At 38.4% G+C, this 20629-nt stretch overlaps 2 protein-coding genes across 4 annotated transcripts; one reads left to right on the top strand and one right to left on the bottom strand.

The window, feature by feature from the left end:
• The first annotated feature begins 1687 nt into the window (after window positions 1-1687).
• LOC110047563 (leupaxin-like) lies at window positions 1688-12023 on the top strand. Of its 3 annotated transcripts, XM_089279792.1 has the most exons (7): window positions 1688-1855; window positions 2879-3163; window positions 5442-5567; window positions 6458-6742; window positions 8143-8444; window positions 9130-9360; window positions 9557-12023. In XM_089279792.1, exons 1-7 carry the CDS (start codon window positions 1843-1845, stop codon window positions 9821-9823), a joined length of 1509 nt encoding a protein of 502 aa, XP_089135918.1. In that variant the 5' UTR covers window positions 1688-1842; the 3' UTR covers window positions 9824-12023. The 3 variants fall into 3 exon arrangements, with proteins under 3 accessions (XP_089135918.1, XP_089135919.1, XP_089135917.1); XM_089279791.1 differs by lacking the exon at window positions 1688-1855 and having other exon boundaries at window positions 2371-3163; XM_089279793.1 differs by lacking the exons at window positions 1688-1855; window positions 5442-5567 and having other exon boundaries at window positions 2366-3163.
• Window positions 12024-17684: 5661 nt separating this feature from the next.
• On the bottom strand, window positions 17685-19416 carry LOC110047686 (transmembrane protein 45B-like). Its single transcript, XM_020753452.2, has one exon. It carries the CDS (start codon window positions 19259-19261, stop codon window positions 18386-18388), a length of 876 nt encoding a protein of 291 aa, XP_020609111.2. The 5' UTR covers window positions 19262-19416; the 3' UTR covers window positions 17685-18385.
• Window positions 19417-20629: the final 1213 nt, after the last annotated feature.

Here is a 20629-nt window from a genome sequence, read left to right as displayed (position 1 = left end):
GATAAAAACACAAGCTTTCGACTGTCTTTACTACAGTCTTCAACGGGCGAAACGGTATAAAGTGACGCTGAAAAATTCTAAAATATAATGTGATAAAATACAAAAAAATAAAATTATGGATAAACTTGACAATTTTTGTTAAAAAGAATGCTATATTGTCCTGGGAGTGGATACGAGTTATTGTCCATATTGAGGGTTGACGTGGTATTCCCAGATTCCAGGAACTTTCTCAGTTGATAGCTTCCCTTGTCAATGATGGAGGCGTCGGTTACGTGTGGGACCACGCATGGTGTGCAATCCTAGAGCCTTTGGCCGCAGTTTTGACATTCCTTATGTGCTCATTTTTTCCCGTGTATTAAAAGATCTACCTTTTTGACCGACATATATTTTTATATACCTTTTGCTGAAGAACGTTTGTATATCATATTTTACCATGATACATCCTGGCTGCGGACCTTCTGTATTTTCAAGTGCATTAGTGTTGTTTTTGTTTTTTTTTTTAAATGTAAGTCAGTCATTAATCCGTTAAGATAATAAAACACGAAGAAGACAAGTCCAGGGATTAATAACACTGTGGATGTCAGTTTTTTTTTATAAACACCTTAACAATTGTAATAGCTTTAGTGAAGTAGTCAGCTTATGCACTGAATTACCTGTTTAATTTGCAACAGTGATTTACCGTCTACAATTGTAAATCTCAAAGAACACATTTTTGATGCTGTTCACACTAACTCAGGAATGACAATTGGTCGCAATTGGCATTTCACGAAGCTTTCTACACCAAGAACCTAAAGCCTAGAGAGTTCAATCTTTTTGTTTGATCTGTTTGATTACAGCATGTTATGTCATCGCTTGTTTAGCTTTGTTTATAGGCTTAATTAGCCTCGGTATATAAGCTCTCCACTTGTTTTGAGCTAACCACTGTCCACATGACTATTACTCTGAAAAAGAGCCGAAATATTGTAGCAATCGTTTTTTGTATTGTAACAAACCAAACCTTGGTTTTAGTTTCAACCCGGGCAATATTCAAAACTGGTTTACAGACGGCGTTGGATTAACGATAAACAATTAACAACCTTCTTTAGCCCTTCGGTTCTCTGATACAACCTTGGCCTTTGAATAACTCTTCCAGCATTTTGCTTTAATACAAAGAAGTGCATTAGTGTTGTTTCACATAAAATGTAATGCAGTTTTTGTCTAGTTATTAATCCTTAAAGATACTAAATTAACAACCTTTTTTTAGCGCGTTTTTTTTTTCTGTCGTTTCACTTTTCAGAACATAGTATTTCTCGGATAAGGTTCTTTCCCAAAGGGTTAGTTAATTCCTTAGGTGCTTAGAGGCTTAGAGCGAAATTTAAGAGTTTGTTTGGCTATAATCGGATTTTGTTCTGTCTGATCTTGAGGTCAGAGCAAAATCCGTTCACAAATTTATGCCTTTCTTCACCAATCTACCCTTCAACTTACGTTCCAAACCGACGCATTTAGTCGTAATTGGACAATTAAATTAAAAGCCTCTTACGTGACCCTTGATCTTTACGTCATGCTCATTCACCGGTTAACACCCAACTTTACTTCCGGTGTTGTCCATATTTGACATTCGTATGCAAGAGGTATGCGAACTATTCACGAAGTTGTTTGGATGATTGACAGAAATAAACACCCGACTCATTCCGAACCAGTCCGACGTATTACGAATTTGTCAGACTCCGTAAGAAGCTGAAGGGTTCACTGATTTGTAAACGTATTCGTCTGAGTTTTAGACCGTAGTAGTCCGTTAGTTTGACAATTTAACAAGAACGGCGAATTAGCAAGTGGATATCTGAAATTGTCCTGCAAGTTGCCATGGAAGATTTGGGTATGTTTGATTTCTGTTCGAATATGTAGTTAATTAAGCTCAATTGGTGTTGTGGTCTTTCCCAATCTGTGGTCGTTCTTGCGAAAATCTTTGCGTCTTGCGGGAAATGGAAACTTGTTTTTATTTGACATTCTGATCTTGAAAACCAGCGTAGAGATTTCGCAAGTTAACCTGTTTCCAATGTTCAGTAAACAGCCTAGGAATTTTTATTGCAAAGGAATGCAGGACCATTCAGTCACGTTGCCTTGAAAAGAGCATCGCAATTTGGCGAGAACGAAGTCACAGAGTTGTAATAAGCCTGGAATGACTCAAATTCAGATCACACTTACTACGTTAATCTTGTGTTGGAACGTGCCGGCTTTATTTTATTGTTTGTGTACTTGTTTCAGCTGATTTGAAATTATTGACAGTCAGAGTTCAGGTACTAGGTCTTGCATTTCGTTCCGACATGAGCAACTTTCATATCTGCATTCCGATCTCGGCCGATTTCCCTGTGAAAATAAACTCGCAGATTCCAATCCTCACGATTACAAAGTAGCGAATTTGAATGGACCTCACACTTGGACGTCTTCGTTTCATTAGTGATTCAGCATATTTAATATTTTCCTCTGTGCGATGGTAGCTTGCAGTTGTTTTGCGGGTTTTCGAGTGTTTGACGCGCGGGCCTCAAGCGCAAAACTCCCGCAAGGAAATTGAACTCCGTACGAGGTTTTCGTGTTCAAAAACACATGTCAATATACTTGTGAATAATTTATAGCGCGTTGTGTTATTTTATTGTGCTTTGGTGAGGCAAATGATGGGCCATACATCCGACAGCATGTTGTTACATATGTCATTCAGCGACACGCGGTATCGTGGTTCGGACTGAATGAATTTTTAAAACCCAGAACGAAGTGAAAAACTTTTGGACGCGATCGATCTCGAGATCTGGCGGAGAAAACTGTAAAACTGAAAATACTATGCCGGGTAAAACGAGGAAACCCTCTGTCGAAGAAAAACTGAAGCAAAATATTGAATTTTTAGATGCGTTGTTGGCCGATCTTCAAGCGACAAGTCCGACTGTTTCTGCGTCGCCTACAGAACCAAGAGGAAGACCAACGGCAAATGGACGAGACTCCCCTGATATTCCACCACCTCTACCTCCGCCTCCAGCATTCGAAGCCTTCGATCCTCTAGGATCCAACCCCAAAGACGATGTCTTGTTCCCTCCACCTGCCCCTTCATCGAGTTTGGGCCAGAACCTCTCCGAGTTAGACAGTTTATTGGAAAATCTAAGTAACCCTCTGCCTTACTCTTCGGATCAACCAGGTAAGTCGTAAAAATTCATTCGGTAGGCCTATATATTTTAATGGCTAACGATTTAAAATAGAGAATTTTTATGGAGTTAATTCTTTCGTTCATTATTTCGGAAGATATTCGAGGTCATATTTAATCCATATTTAGTATTGTGCTGGATTTCTTTGATTTATGATATACATTGTCTGTTCCGTGGAACTTGATTTAAACTTTGAGCAATCGAAAATGTCTCAGACTCTTATTTTTAAAATATCACCGAGCATAAAAATATAAACTAGATGAAATATGAAAGCGTGTGGTCCTTCGTGTTCAATCAAGACTATTACAACTTGCGCGTTAAATTTACAAGACAGTACCAAAAGGAAATGAATTGTTTGCTCATTTTACCCCAGAACAAATAATATTTTGCCATTATTTTACAATCCACGATTAAATTTTGCAGTTTATGGGCAAAGTTTCTTTTGCATGTAAATAATCTTTGCTCAAAGAAATGGATTTCTTGGCTCAAAATGCAGCTGTTCTCTGTTGTTGTCAATTGCCTTTCTACATTACTTGCACCTGTGTTAAATTGAAATCAATATGTTCCTTGTAAATTGCTATAATGTTGTAAGCTAGCATACAGTCCCTCCTTATTTGGACACAATTGTAACTGGGAGCAGAAACAACATTCTAATGTTAAAACGTGATTGCAAAGGAAAATTCTAAAGGTGGTGCCAATTATTATAATCGAAAGGGACAATTTGAGATCTATGTAATATTGTCATTTTATAGTCTGCCAAAAATATTATCATCAAGCATTGACAACTTGTGGTCTTGCATGTTGCAGTTTACTCCGTTAATTTAAAGTTTTTAATGTTAAATTCAGTTTAATGCAATTCAAAACAAAGGCTCAACCCCCCGATGTGACGACAAAAAATAGTCCTTTCAAATTTTCAAGCCATTTGTTGTCCATACCTGTGAACCCTCTTCCAGAATCCTTGAATATCACTCATTGCTGGCATATTTTTGATTTTTAACATTTGGAATTATTTAAAATAAGATCAGAAGGACATTGCAAAGAAGCAGAGCTATGGAACTTGCTGTTATCAGCACATAAATGTTTTGTTTCACATCTTTTGTTTGGTGATGCTTGTGGTTTCTTAAACCTTGTTAGTTTACAAACTTGCTCATCATGGTTGAAATTCAAGAGAGGATAATGTTTGTGTAAAGGAAAATAAACTGCATTTCCTGTCAAAAGCAGAAGTCTTCTCAAAAAAATACATGTACCTTAAAGTGCTGTTGTAAGAAATGAATTACCTAGTAATTGTTTTTATTGTCAACAAGAAGTGAATTTTAAAATTTATCTGTTTTGGAGCATGGTATGAGGTCTGGTAAAAATAATATAAAATGGCAATTTGCATAACCAATCCTCGTAAAAAACCAGGGCAAAATGTTCTTTGTTTTATAAACTAAAAAGCTTAGTTTATAACTATCAAGTCCATTATTATTATAGAACATGTAATTAACAGTATTAAAGAGTTACCATTTTCAAAGCTTGGAAACTGAAAATTAATGCCATGAGTTAAGCTGTATCACAATGTGTTATTGTATTTATTTAAATTACCATGTCACGTAGTTGGCATAGCAACTAGCCCCTCTGCTTTCCAATAGCAAATAAAAAAGCTTTAAGTCAATCATACATTACTATTACTAAAAGATTATGTGTTACTAAAAGATTACCAAATGTAGAAAAAGTTTGCTATATTTTTTATTAAGCAACAGCTGAGGCACCCAACCCCACTACTGTAATGTGGTTTTTCTCAAACCTTCCATTTTTTTTTTATCACGCTGAACAACCGTGAAGAAGTGTTAGCCCTTTTAGGAGTGCATTTACTGTGCATTTCACAAAGATGTTGACAAACAGTTTCTGAAGTTCATTCAGTTCAAAAGTCTGCTGCAACATCATCAATTTGGTTATGCAGTTGTTAATCAAAATGCAAACTGCAGAACAAAGTTGTAAACTTGTAATTTTAATGCTTTGGTAGTTTGAATCAATAATTGTCCATAGCACTAAATGCGAGTCCTTTCACTTGATAAGGGAAAGCTGTCGGCAAAAACTTAAAGTAAACTATTAATTAAAACCAGAATTTGTCTTAAGGGTGCCTACCCTAGAGGCGGTTCTCATTATTGTCTTTTTCTGCATCTTGATTTCACCTTCTTATTTAATAATGATTTGCTTGTCCTTTAAGGGTTTTCAAAAATGCCTAAAAGGGGTTGTTGGTGACCATTTACTTTATTGTTATCATTCCAGCCAAAAGAATAAGTGCAGGATCACCCCGTGCTAGTCAGTCATCTCCATCTCTAAAGGCGGCAGTAAATGGTCGACCACCTAGCTATAAGGGGCCTGCAACAGCAGTTGCTTATGATATTAGACCAGGTATTTATATCACTGGGAACATAACCAGTAATTTTTAACACAATTACTTTTAACTAAAATTAAAAAGATCTAATAAGTGTTAACTGACAGAACATTGAAACGTTAATCAACTAATAGTTATACAGGCTCAGGGTGAATTGCGAGGAGTAACTACAATGTATGAATCACTTTGGCCATGTAGTAAAGTGGCCTTTTCTTATACTGATTTCATCATTCTCATTGACCAGTGCAGACTGAATCAGCATGTACCACTTCCAGAAACACTTAATTAAAAGTGTAGGACACTCTTAAATAAGCTAACCCTACCTGCTAACCACTAATTCTTTGATCCTTACCTTAAACTCAAAATAATTAAATGATGTCCTAGTGTTTGGAAACATTTGTGCTCTTTTAATTTTCAGTATTGGACATGTGGTTGAACTCCAGTCCTGTCAAATTTTAAGGATTTTTGTTTCTACTGATGATCACCACTGCACAATGATGAAATAACGACTTTGCAGGGCTAAAAAAAGCTTGAATTCCAGCTTGCCCATGGGGCAAGTAGATCTCATATTTTGCTTGCCCTGGGCAAAACTTAGTTGTTCTTTTAAAGATTTAATTGGCAAGTGATTTGCCTGATTCATTGCCCACCAGGCAAGTGAGAAAGAAAGTTACTTGCACAGAAGGAAAATCTACTTGTCCTGGACAATGGGACAGCACTTTTATTTTAACTCTGCAATGTTTTAGTATGTATTACGTGGCTTGCTCTTGCTACTGTCCATCATTTAGAGTTACAGATCATGTGCAAATACATTTATTGTGGTGATAAAGTGAAAGCTGTAAAGATCTATTTTTGACCTAAGGGTTCAGTGCTGTTAGTACAAAAACTAGTGAATTTATTTATTTTTTAGCTGATTCACGTTATGGAGAAAGAAATGGACCCAAGAGCCCCAAAGGCCAGGTGACCACAGCTCAAGTTGTTTCTCCCATTCCCTTGCGTGGTCAACTGCAGCAGACCAGGGATTTTGACAACAGGCAGTCACGTACAGCATCAACAGCAACCAAGGAGCTTGATGACTTGATGGCATCTCTATCAGATTTTAAAGTTAATGTTAATGCAGCACCCACTCCGTCACAAGCGAGACTCAGTGGAGATTATGCAAAACCTAACAAGGCTAAACCTCCAAGTACTCCTGGTTAGTGTGTGAATCAAAATTATGTTCACTTATGTGCCAGTAATAGTTTTAGTACTAACTTTAAGGGAGGCACTCTGGTGTGATGGTTAGCATGCTGGTCTCTGCGTATAAAAGTTCAGGATTGAGCCCTGACCAGGGTTATTGTATTGTGTTCTTAGCAGGGTAGGAAAAAACCCAGGTCCAATTGTTCTAGGCAAGTAAATATTATTGTGCACTTGGGCAAGTGAAAATGGAAGTTTGGTGGTCCAATGGGCAAGTCAAATTAGCCTCAGTAGTCTCAGTAGCAGTGGCAGATAATGATAGAGAACAAGATCAAGCTGGCATTCTTCCACCTTTACCCCAGCTTCTGTGCAGTGACACAGACACTGAGTAACTACTGGTACTGTAATACCAGTGGTTACTCTGTACCTGACACAACATTTGTGTCACTGTCCAGTATATTTCACCTAGTTCAGTACCAGAAAGCTCATTTTATTACAGTCTATCACTGATTATAAACAGTACCTTGTAAATGATGTAGTTGATAAGGCATGAACATTGCATTCCTATCAGGTAAGTGATATTTTAGTAGGTGCAACTGAAAACTGAAATGTACTGGCTCACCGGGCAACTGGATTTTAAAATGTTTTCCTGCCCTGCTTGGGCAAGACACATGGTGCTTCTCTCTACCCAGGTGTATGAATTGGTACTAGCGAATTTATTGCTGGGGGTAACCCTGTGATGGTTTAGCATCTGATCCATGGGGGTTTGGGGGCTGCGGGAGGAGGAGGAGGAGGAGGAATACTCCTAGTGGCTCTATGGGCTACTGTGCTGATGCATACCTTACGTTTTAAGTACTAACTGCTGTCTGCCAAGCCTTATTTCACTTTATTGAAAATCGTAGTTACTAAAGTTGGATCACAGACAGAATTTGAGATTGCTATTAATAGTTCAATAGTTCAGCACAAATTGACTAACATGTGGGGGGTCAATCTTAATGTAATGATTGTTGCTTGTGAGTGTTAAATGTAACACTCATACGACTTGACTTGTTTGTGATGCGATTTCAGGATGTTGGGCGTGACAACTTTGTCATTATGATTTTGTTTGCGACAGAACAGTTTTAAATAGTGTGACATTTGATCATTTTACCAAAATTGTCAATCACATTATCACAGTTCCAGAAAATATCCATACCCACTGCAAAGAAGGTCATTGGAAATTGCAGGAGATGAAAGATCTCAAAAGACAAGTGGTTTCAAAAGGCAAATTTGAAGCTGAACTTGAATTTCATGAGGGGTTGGGGTTTTTCAAAACCATAAATCCTTGGAACCATGGGGGATATAGATGTTTTCTGGATAAACACATCAAGGAAAGTGTTTGAAAACAGATAAGAAAAAATATATTCTTGTTTTCCTCAGCTACTGTTGGCAAAGTCAGTCAGTTAGACTCCATGCTGGGTTCACTTCAGACAGACATGACAAGACAAGGAGTCAGCACAACAAAGAAAGGAGAGTGTGCAGCATGCAGCAAACCAATCATCGGCCAGGTTTGCACTGCATTGGGTCGCACATGGCATCCTGAGCATTTCACTTGTGTTACTTGTGAAGTGCCATTAGGAGCCACTAATTTCTTTGAACGAGATGGAAGGCCTTTCTGCGAGAGAGATTACCATGAGCAGTTTGCGCCAAGATGTGCTTACTGTAGTGGACCCATCTTAGATGTAAGTTCTGATTTTGTTTGTTTTCTTGGTGAGGGCTATGTTATTGACCAAGTGCCAGGGCCATACTGGTAGATTATCAGCCTGAGGTCTTGTGCAGGTCACTGCACTCGGTCCATACAAAAAAGACTTAGGGCCGATATTCTCCCAGTATGGTCCCAAGCAAGCTTGGATAATAAGGGACTTATTGTACGACTGAATATGTTTTGAGAAAAAAAATGCCACAGTCACGGACTGGAAAAAAGTATGCAGTTATGATTGGGGGCCAACTAGGCATATGCCCGTGTCTGATGTTCAACAAAAATGCTGAAAACAATTGAAAAAGGAATCTTTAATGTTCAAAGCACGTTCTCTCGGATACTTATGCCATAAAACAACAAAAAAATCTTCAATAGTTGTTACATGTATGTGGGATCATTTGGGGCAGTACCTGGTCCAATACTGAGAGAATATTGGACTAGCTATGGAGCAATCTGATTGGTTAATTTTAGTTACTGGCTCTGTGAACCAACTTAGTCGTGTAATTAAGTTTGTTATGAACTATCTATGTTTATGGGCAGCTCCATGTACGATTTCCATGTAGGAAAGGCATTATGTGTCCCAATGGCACAATGAGGACAGATGACGATGGTGATGAAGATGTATTTCTAAGATTGGCAGTCAATAATTCATTTTCCTATCTTTTCAGTCTTGTGTAACAGCCCTAGACCAGACGTGGCATCCAGAACATTTTGTCTGTGCAAGTTGTGGTCAGCCTTTTGGTGAGACTGGCTTTCACGAAAGAGATGGCAAGCCTTTTTGCCGTGAAGATTACTATGCCATGTTTGCTCCCCGATGTGGAGGGTGTGGTGAGCCGATAATGGATAGCTACATTTCTGCTCTTAGTGCTCACTGGCATGCGGAATGCTTTGTGTGCTCGGTTAGTTCTCTGCAATTTTCAATCCCCAACATCATAGTAATTGTCGTTACTGATTGCTGTAAATTTTTGTGTTTCATTTAACACCAAGGCAATGTCCTATATTGACCAGTTTTTTTATTCTCATTACTTGACAATCTATTGATATTGTAAGGAGAAATCCAGTGTTTATCAATGATTATACTAATTTTCTTTCTAGGAATGTCATCAAGCTTTTCCAGGAGGAAGCTTCTTTGAGCATGATGGCCGACCCTACTGTGAGATGCATTATCATGCCCGGCGAGGTACACTGTGCTACAGCTGTCAAAAGCCTATCACAGGCCGGTGTATCACTGCCATGCACCGTAAATTTCACCCAGAGCACTTCGTGTGTGCATTCTGCCTCAAGCAACTTAACAAAGGTACCTTCAAGGAACAGAATGACAAGCCCTACTGCCATCCATGTTTTATAAAGCTATTTGGGTAGAGATTACCTTTGTCTTGGAGAATTCTAGAGTTACTCAAGATTTTGAAATATTAATAAGCTGCAGCATTTTCACTTGACCAGAAAAGGCAGCCATTTCTTTCACTTCTTTGTCCAACGGTTGTTTGGGATTGAAAAACTGGCTACATGTACGTTTTTCTGTCTGTTCCAACTTGATTAATTACTCATCATGAACACAGAACCAAAATGTAAACTCAAACTCATTAATAATTCATCAAGTTTAAACAAAGGAGATCATGACAGTGACAGTTTTTTCAGGATTCCATTTTCAGATTTTCTCCTTTGTTTAAGTTTTGATTGAGAAGATATATCAAACATGAAGGACCTTGTTTGATCCCATTTCCAAACTCCCTGAAGTTTGTCAAAAATACAACACCATGTGTCATATTATCAACTGTCTTCTCAGTGTTTGGAAATGTGGTCAAACATGGTTTTATGTGTTTTAAATTCCTTGAGGGTTGTCTCTATGTGATGTGCTAATGCTGTCTTAAAATACAACATATCATTTAATAGTAAAATTTACGGTATGTACATAGGAAGAGATTGTGCTCAGGAAACTGAGAACATTGTTTACTATATTTCAAACCCAGATGTCAACGTGAACATATTTCTTTGTGGGTCTCTATGCATGTCTTACAGTATTAACTGGGAGATTTGGATTCAAAATCATTACAAGTTACCTTTGGTGATCAGCTCTCTTGTCCTTATAAGAATGCATTCTTAAGCCCCGCCCAAACAATAATTGCAACATTTCAATTCAACATATCGCAACACAGTTGGGCACAATATGTTGTGCGCATTTGGCTACGCTGTTGTGACGTGCTGTGACATGTTGGGTGTTGGCTCAAACTTAGGCTTTTTCAAACTTCAGCCAACAACAACCAACAGTCATGTAGCAACACGTCACAACAGGGTGGCATCAGGGTGGCAACATGTGCACGACATGTTGCCCCCAACAATGTTGCAATACGTTGCGTTGAAATGTTGCGGTCATTTGGCTGGGGGTTTTAGGGTCTTGCAGGGTGTTTTAATTTCAATCTCAGAATCAAACTACATATGAAATATTATTTTAATATGGTTTTGGCTTTTTTGTTTTTTGACAAGGGAAAAAACCTATTGCGTGGCCATTTAATTGAAAGATATCAAGCCATACTTTCCTGTGGTACTGTTTGTATTTCATTATTGAAGGACAAGAGGTTTAAACAACAATTTTATTGCGTAAAGATAAATATTATTGAAAAAAGTGTACTCTTTAAGGTTGTATTGAATGGTACTCCAGGTTGTTTGGTGAGATCTTTCTATAGCTATTTCTTTAAATTTCTTAGTCATAAGCAGGCAAGTTTGCATCAAAGAGATGTTTAATTTTTCTTTTGTAAAATCTCAATATTAACAAAGAAATTCTTCTTACTGGTGTGACTGTCTCTTAATAGACCCTTTTCATAAATGGCTGCCAATTTAAAATTCTTTTGTATGCATTTAAATTAGCCTCACTAAACTCGTTTGGGAGTAAAAATTCTTTTGAATTAGCAACTCAAAAACGAGGTTAGTCAGGCTAATTTTAATACTCACAAAAGAATTTATAATTGGCAGCCATTTATGAAAAGGGTCAATTGATATTGTGAGGCGAAATGAGTTGCTGATCACCCTTGGGGCTTGAAGGTTTTCAACTGAAAAGTGATTCTCAAAAACATGTTGGAAATTGGAACAAACAACACTATTTAGATTGAAAAGAATACCTAGACATAAGACATCACCCCTGCTAATAAACTGAGCTTTTCAATCTTATAAGTTAGTAAAATTAAACAAATTAAAATACAACATATTAAAAAGGTCAAATAAAGGGAATTGTCTAAAATTAAAGTGAGAATACCTGGTCACTTTGTTATAGCTGTTATTGCAGTTGAGTCTGCAGTCAAATATTCTTTTGTTTCGAAATGCAGGTGAACGAGGCAAAAGGGTCAAATTATACAAAGCAGAATTGACTAACCCTTTCACCTTGTTCGTTCATTAAACTGCTGTTAAGTGCAATAACAGCCATTACATTTTAATGTGATTTGTTTGTTAATTAGGTAAGAAAGAAAAATCTTAGCTATTTTTTCAAGCAACCTTGTGGAACAAACTCAACTAAATTTAGCTATAGTATATTATTGTGTGAAGGAAATAAAATAATCTGAAAGCATGAGGTATTTGGTAGTGATCAAATTCTGCACTCAGAGAAATCCCTTCCAAAATAATGCAAAATATTTTTTTTAAGTCCTGTTCTCCCATAAAGGTGTAGTTGGTTTGAGTATTGAGCAAAATTTGAACACCCCGGGTTGAACACACCCATTTGATCATGATAAAGTATTGTGTAGCCTGCAGAGCAGGCGAGACTTTTTCGAGCGAGCGCTCACATCGTAAAAAGTTTAGCCGCCATCTTGAATTTTTCATGCAGTGGAAGACTGGGGAGAGAAAGAACGTTTTACCAAGGGGGTGAATGATAGGCAAGAGGAAGGATAGGGGAGGGGTCTAACATGGCGGTTGCAAGGTTGTAACGCTAACTCACCCCAATAAGACGCCTGCACTGCAGGCTAAGTATTGTGTAGCAGCATGACTCTACCAAAACAGCAATAGAATTGGAGAACAGGCTGTCGTTGCACAGTTGACCCTGAAAACTTTCTTTATTTTGTAATGTGATATTGACCAAGCGCTTAGGTAAGCCAGATCTCTTAACATGTCTTCGTTAGGTCTTGAAAACTCCGCACGAGTTCCCTGCGCGCAGAACCATGGTTTGACCAGAGAAAGCCTGGTGGAAGGGTGTGGTTGAACCCACTTTTGAATTTTTCCAACCAAAGACTATTATAAAAATATTGTTTATCCGGCCCAGACTGTATATTATTGTTTTTCTGCCGATTTAGTGTGAAAATGCTCTTGTGAATATTCTTAGATCATAACGTATGACGTTTCCGGTTTAGACTGTATTGGGGTATCAATTTTAAGTGTTTGGTTCTAGAAGAGATTGACGTAATTTTGGAGCCAGTCAGCGGGCGATAAAGCCGGATATGACGCACCGTTATTCATCAAAATAATGATAAATAACAATACCACGCAAAATGATATTGAGAAGGTCAGAGGAAAATCTTACAGAGGAAGAGGTGGCGGAGAAGGCCACAGATAAACCAAAGATCAACAGAAACGCTAGCATTTCTCACTCTTTACCCATTGAATAATGGCCTTCAAAAGAAGTAAAAGACGAAAAGCAATTTTGGACGAAATGTTCATTAACAAGGTATTCGCGTGACTAGCTGCTGCTCCAGCTAGTACCTTGCGTGGCTCTCGTGAAGGGGAAAAATTAAGTCACGCGAGTCACGTGACTCAATTTTGAGGGAATCCTAGATGAAAGTCCTTCATCAGTTCCGTGATTTAACATATCGACTTTAGGTAGCCTTCATTCTCAGGAGTACATGAGCCCTGTTTGGCATTCTCAGTGTTCGCAAAACAGCGTAATTACTATGGACTCAAACCATTCTTTTAGAAACGCATTTGTGCAAATCTAAAAACAGCCCTTTCCTCAAATATCACGTAAAATCGCCTAAATATCAACTTCAACTTCTCTTTATTTTGCACTTTATTTTGCACTTACATCTTATATCCCTCCGGAAATTCTCCAAAAATATCCTAAATATCACAATTTGTTTTCTAAATATCTTAAAAAACCCTCTTAATATCTCTTAATTTTTGTCGTAAAAATACACCGATCTTGAATTACCTTAATAAAGTGTATTATCGTTTGTCTCACGATGTAGTCACTTGAGATGTAGATCGCGACGTCTCGACTGCTTACTGCTAGTCTTCTTCAGGCGATAAGGTCGACTGATTGCACGGTATCATTTATATCACAAAGGTCGGCTGTGATTGGTGCATTTCGATCCTCCTATTGTTCCATTGTTTCGGCGTGTAGCTGTTCCCTCAGTGGTCCGCTGTTGTACCGTTCTCCTGTTGTTGTGTTTCTTGATCGTGGGTATCCATGCTTCAGGAATTTCAATTCCACTATCCCTGTTGATGTTGTTAGGGTGAAGTCTTATGTGAATAGCTTCCTTGACCCTACGTGTGTACCTGTGAGGATCTCGATCAATAAACTTGACCTCATTCCAGATAGGATAGTGGCCGGTCTCGTGGGTGTGTTCAGAAACGGCGGAGGTCTGGGTACGGGCGAGTCGTATATCCCTGTCGTGTTCTTTGATCCTCTCCTGCATAGATCTCCCTGTTTCCACGATGTAGACTTTGCCGCACTCACAGGGAATCCTGTAGACAACACCATCTTGTTTAGCCGGGTGGACGGTGTCCTTTGGTCGCACTAAGTGTGACCGAAGTGTCGTGTCGGACTTAAAGACGGTGCGAATGCCTTGTTGTTTTAGGCAGCGGCGGAGAGACTCCTAAACTCCTTGGATATAAGGTAAAACGGCGGTGGATTTAAATTCCGCGACAGGCTCTCTTCTTGGGGTTGTTCGCGCCTTTGTGATCTTCTGTACAAAAGAGGAGGGATATCTGTTGGGGATATCCGTTGAATTACCTTGGCCAAAATTTTCAAAACTTTCTTGCAGTGGCAGGAATTGAGGAAAAAGATTCAGGCGCTTCAATGTTACCAGCATCCTCCATTTTTTTAAAATCGCTCCTTTAGCACTTTTAGTGATATGGAATACATTTTTCGAGTAAACCGCTGAACTGGGTTGTTTCTGGGTTGTTTGAAGGGAACAGCGAGGAAAACACAGCCATAAGCCAAAAATGTCTATAAATATATAAACAATAGCCTTAATTCAGTTGGCGCGAAAATATGCTCGGATATTTGTCCACGGGCATTATCTGTTCCGAGAAGCGAACAGTTTTCCGAGAGCGGTAGCTTTCGGAAAACCGCTCTCGGAAAACTGTTCCCTTCTCGGAACAGATAATGCCCGCGGACAAGTATCCGAGCATATTTCCGCGCCAACTGAAGGCTATTGTCTATATATATCCGGATACTTGTGGAAAGGCCTATGTAAAAACAACGCAGTTCAATTCCAGGTTGTTTGATCATAGAGACAATGTTCACGTCAGCAAACGTTTTTACGAGGTTGCATTCAGAAAAAAAAAATGAAAGCCGTTCTTTATGCTCACCTGAATATATAGGAGCTGAGTTACAATGGACTAAAATCAATGAATAAGAAACGCTTTTGCGGACATGTGAAAACAACGCTGTTCTGATCCAAGTACAAGTTGTTTGATCTTGGAGACAAAGTTCGCGTTTGCAAATTTACATGGAAATGGTTATACGACTCGTTTCTTTAACTAACCCAAAAGGTTTTCTGAAGACGCTTTTTCTGTACGTCATTTTTCGAAATGTTCGGTTAAGTTTGGAAGAACTCACTACAGTTGTGGAATCTCGTCTCGTCTGTATTTTCTCACTATTTGCTCCCTAAATTAACTACTCATTACTCGATACTGAATCACGAGAACTCAGGTTTTGTAATTAACAATTAGACCCGTAGCCCTTGAGGGCGAAGGGTCTAATTGTTTTAGTATCACCCAACTAGTCGGACAGAAAAGGCAATAATAAAGTTAGCAAATGCAAGTTGAAGAAATATTTATTTGGGAATAAAACGAAAGAAAGCGTCACGCTCGATTGCGCCAATTTCGCTACTCGAGGACTATTGCTAATAGTCCTCCAGTAGCGTAGCCAATCAAAATGCAGGATTTGAATTAGTCCACTAGTTGGGTGATACTAATATAAATTGGCCATTACCGTTTCTTGTTGACGCTCGTTCAGCACGTTTTACACGAAGTCTTGCAAGTCTCTTGCAAAGCATCAACATAAAAATTCTCCTTACTTTTTTTCTTCAATCCTCTTAGGGGGAAGTTAGTTTTTAGCCTAAACACTCTCTTTGATAGAAGTGTTACATTTTCATGGTCTTGCCTTCTCAAAACTGTTCTAATATTGATCTCAGTTTGCAGTTGTAAGGTTAAATTATTATTACTTTTTCTATCACGGCTACCAGCCGTCATTTGGGATTACGAACCCGCGCTTCCCCTCGTTTCTCCCCCCTCCCCCTCCGCGAACTCCTCTTCTCGGGAAGGACCTTCGTGAACCTGACCCGAGAGAGCGGCGGGAGTTTGAACCCCTAGAGACCGCCATGATTTAAGGAATTAGACCCCGTCCACACTACTCCGGAGAAATTTGAAAACGCATCAGCTTTATTTTCTACGGTCAGGCCAACCGTCCACACTAATCCGTAACGAAAACGGAGCTCGAAAAGGCTTTTCAAACCGGAGGAATTTGAAAATGCCGGCCATGCGTTTTCGTGTGGACGGAAAGCATTATGAAAACGGAACTTTTCGAAAACGATGACGTCACGATAATCACGTGATTTTCCTGTCCGAGTTATCCTCAAACACAAATCGAAAATGACCGGTGATTGGTGCGTTTTTAAACTCTTCCGGCGTAGTGTGGTGGGAAAACATTTGATGCGTTTTCAGAGTGAAGACGCCAGTTGTTGAAAATTCTCCGGCGTAGTGAGTACGGGGTCCGACAGATGAAAGCCAGCCAGACATATTCACTATATCTAAAATAAATTTACGAGCAACACTTTTGCCAACATTTGCGTATATTAAAAAATTCCATTACCCATAATTTGAGCTTTTTTTCTTTGTGCTTTTTAAAAAGTATAATATAAGAGATATATACTGGATCGATGAATTATTCCAAACCCACAACGGTCGAATTTATTCATGTGATCAGACTGAACGACAAAATTTTCAAGCAATTTTTAGAGCCCTCTGCTGTGGCCTTATGGTTTTCGCCAACTACTTGAAATGTTTTCTTTTTTTAATTTTTGCGGCCGCTTTTTTCTTCCAGGAGTCTGTGAAAATTGGCTAAACTACTTGCATGGCTGAAGATTATCACGGCCGTAATCAATAATTCTCTCAAAATTCTCATCTATATCTTCTTCCTTATATTTTTTATGCTTTTAAGTAGTATCACAATATACTCTGTTGACCTTAAGATTTGCTGAAGAAGTTTTTGAGCTAATTTTATTAATATACTACAAACATCGGCTCGTTTGTGTAGTATGAATCAATAATATCTTAAGCAATCGAACCGAAATTATCTTGCGTATTTCAATGGCGCTCTCTTTGCCTAAGAACCACTTGCCTTAGTTTAAATTTTAAAATTAATATTAATAAATTACGTTTAGAAAAAAATCGTTTACACAAGTGAAAAATTATTTTCGCAGTTTTTCCCGACACAAGCTAAATATTGGCTTTGGGGTTTTCCCCAAACTAAATTACGAAAATATACAGGACAGCAAAGATAAGATTGCCGAAAGAAGATAAGCGTTATTTCCGCACTGCGTGTTATTTCTCACGAGGCGAAACAATGATCAAAGTTGGAAGACTTGGAAGCTAATATTTGTCACGCGATGCGGCGAATTCGCATTGAAAAATGCAACTAAATTTTCACATGTCGATGAAATGTCTGTATTTATCAAAAGCCAACTTAAACGCAAATTTAAGGCAATTAAAATTGCTTTAAATTTGCACAAAGTTAGCTTTGGATGCTGACTTTTTACTACGCACATAACACGATGCGCGCATTTTACTTTAGTGTCAACATTATGGATACAATTTTCTATAGCACATCGCTTTTAATTTGTTACAGGCAACTGGAGCATTATATTGCCAAGCTGCTTTGTTAGTACTGAGGGAAATAACGTCAAATTCATCAAACAAGGATTAAATTTAAAAAGCCCTGTGTGATATTGAAGAGACAGGAACCTTGTTTGTTGAACGCGTGCCACAATTGCGAAAAGAAAGGCATCATAATCCCTCATAAGTCACAGTCATTTTAATTTTCTACACACTGAGTACACATCTTTCAAATCATATCAAATAGTTTCTCTCATGGTACAAAGGTAACAAAGACGCGAACGAAATTTAAAAAAATGAATATGACATTATAAAGTGGCAGCAACTCAATTTTCGAGATATTTGGCACTTTTCAACTACAGCGATCTGTTTTACCCAGAGGAAAACTTAACGAAATGTGATAAAGAAACCACTTCTAACCAACGTTTTACTCCCCCGGAAGAAAAGAGCGGACAACAAATTGCTAGACATTTTGTTTTGCTTTAGCAAAAACCAAGATAAACTTGCAAATGAGACTACGCACATCTTGAATTATGCATGAATTCATCGGTACCAGCTCATAAATCGGTAATGCATACGCGACATAAACCCTTTCTTTTAATGATTATCACAGTTTTTCGCTCCAAGTGGTTTATTTAAAGAGTTTAAGATCTTTTTCAGTTAAAAAAAAAAAACTTATTACTTTGTCTCGCCAAGTGATGAATCCTCGCTCGTGCCAGGGTTGCTTGAATATAGATTGCTGTGGACTTTATAAAAATCACCAGGTGGCCCAATTGATAGCGATCTCTTTTTTGCGTTATGTATGAGATACATGGCATGGTTTAGTTTTTAATTCCGCGCTTTGAAGAAAAATGATCTAATTTTCCCGCTCTTATTGTCTCGATGTCAAGAACTTTCCAAAAGAATTCTCTCTGCCTCTTCGTCAGAAATCGTCTCTACTAATTGATTATCTGTTGTGTATTTTTTCCCGCAAAATCGATTAAACATGGCAATGAGAATAAGCGCTACTGCTAGGAAAACAAACAGATGCCAAGCGAAAGCCACGGTCAGAAATTCCACATTACTTGGTGTGTTTTTCCACGGATTTGGACCGTAGAGAACAAAAGCAATTTGTAGAAACCAGGTCCCTTGGAGGCCTAACAAAATAGCCCTCATTAAGGCAAACAGCGATTGTTGTCTCGTTAAAAAGACATCAACTAGGAACGCTGCGGCGGTGACAAATATTATGATGTAGAGAATCGTGTGTAAACGAACGCTGATTTCCGAATGGCCGTGAAGATGGAAGTAGAACAGAAATCCTTCGACCCAAAAACACGCTGAAAAGATCAAATAATCACACTTTGGCAGTAACGGCATTACGTTGTACCACATCATAAGATCAACTACGCCAGATAATCCGAAGAAACAGTACATGGCTGTATGACTGTGATTGTTTAGGTTCTCGTCTACGAATTCTCCATCTTTGTTGATCAAAGTCCACGCCTTACTCAAGACGAGCTCTCCAAGAACACCCATAATTGCTAAAACGACCTTCACGAAGGGTTCTATGGGGATTTTCGAAAGCGTTTTCCCGGGACACTGGAACCAAACGGGCGCGTACGCGTGTGATTTTAATCTTGCTTTCACTGGACCGTTCGAGTGATACGGGCCTCTTGTGTCTCTGATGCGGTGTTGTGTTCGGATCAGAGTACCCAAGAACCACCAAAGCGATAACGAAAGAAACATAGCACCGGGCACCGCGTGACCAAGAAAATCTCCCATTATTTTGAAAACATATACGCCAGTGGGTCTTATGAGTGAAGGGCGACCTCACCTTGCCTGTCACAACTTATTTATATCTATCGACCAATGCCCAGGACAACAACTATTTAGCATTGATATTGTCAACTACAATCAGCTGTGGCTATTTAAATGTCTCGAACCTAATGTTTTATTCGCTGACTCAAGGTCGACGGAAAAATATTATTCAAACGTAAATTATAGACAATTACACGTTATCTCCCTTTTGATTGGTCCAAAACTGCACATGCCATTTCCCGTTATTTTCAGAACGCGATCGTTTTTACATAAAGCGCTGAAATGAAAGAAAAAGGCTGTGAAAGCAATAGGATAATGTATTAAATGAGGTCTAAGACTTTGAAAACAGCACACTTAGGAAAAAAAAACTTCATAGTTATCGGACAGGGTGATGAGATGATGACATTTAAGTTCTCAATACCTCATTACATTGTTACTCAAACAGGTGGCGTGAATGAAAGGTGAAACTCGTCATTCTTTGAAACACCAGTTCACGATCAGCCACCAGATTCTTATAACAAGCTTGAAAACTGGTGCATGACAATCGATAGGAGATTTCGTCTTTCAATCTTAGCATAAAGAAATGGAAGGCAAAAAAGTGAAAATAATAAAGCACACACTGAGCCCTTTATATCAGTGTTTGGCACCTAGGGTTTTTTTTTTTTGATCGCCAGTTGTGCAAGATTCTCTGTTTGCTTGGCGACATTTTGGCGCTTACTTGGCAGTCATGACTTTTTCATTTCCTTTTAACCATATCAAACGACTGCAAACATATGGGCTAAAACCACACTCAAGAGACAAAATAAAGGTTTTATGTGTCAATTACAGCTCACTGCCACCAGAATTTAAGTGCCAGCTACCCTAAAATGTCATAAAAAGTGATATCTTTTCATTGTGTCTTAGTAGCTGCTTCTAAATTTTTTTAAAAAATATATAGTACGTGCAGTAAGCCATGAATGCATACTGATCTTCTATTTTAATCAAAGAAGAGAATCCTTAGAATTATAATTCGCAAAATAAGAAACGATCTTTTGTCGATGGTTTTCTAGAATGGAAACCAGTCACGTTTTAATAGCTTTTAGTGCATAATTATAATCAGGGTTATACAGGGTGAACATGCATCCCCTGGGCTAGCTAATTACAATAGAAATATAACGAAATGAGAGCACTTTCTTGATGACCTTAAGAACAGCTTAAAAGCCGTACTCTAGCTTTTGCAAATACCATATGGCCAATTAGGAAGATTTTCTCCAAGTCGCTAGAGCAGCTATGATCGATTCGTATGTTACTTCACGTATCATCCTTTAACTCTTAATTCCTTTCAAAGACTTC

This window comes from Orbicella faveolata, unplaced genomic scaffold, assembly GCF_042242905.1.
Source record: "Orbicella faveolata isolate gen_17 unplaced genomic scaffold, um_ofav_v1 contig_47, whole genome shotgun sequence".
Taxonomy (NCBI): Eukaryota; Metazoa; Cnidaria; class Anthozoa; order Scleractinia; family Merulinidae; genus Orbicella; species Orbicella faveolata.
The sequence above is the reverse complement of the archived record's forward strand: the minus strand, read 5'-3'. Positions and strand labels throughout refer to the sequence as shown.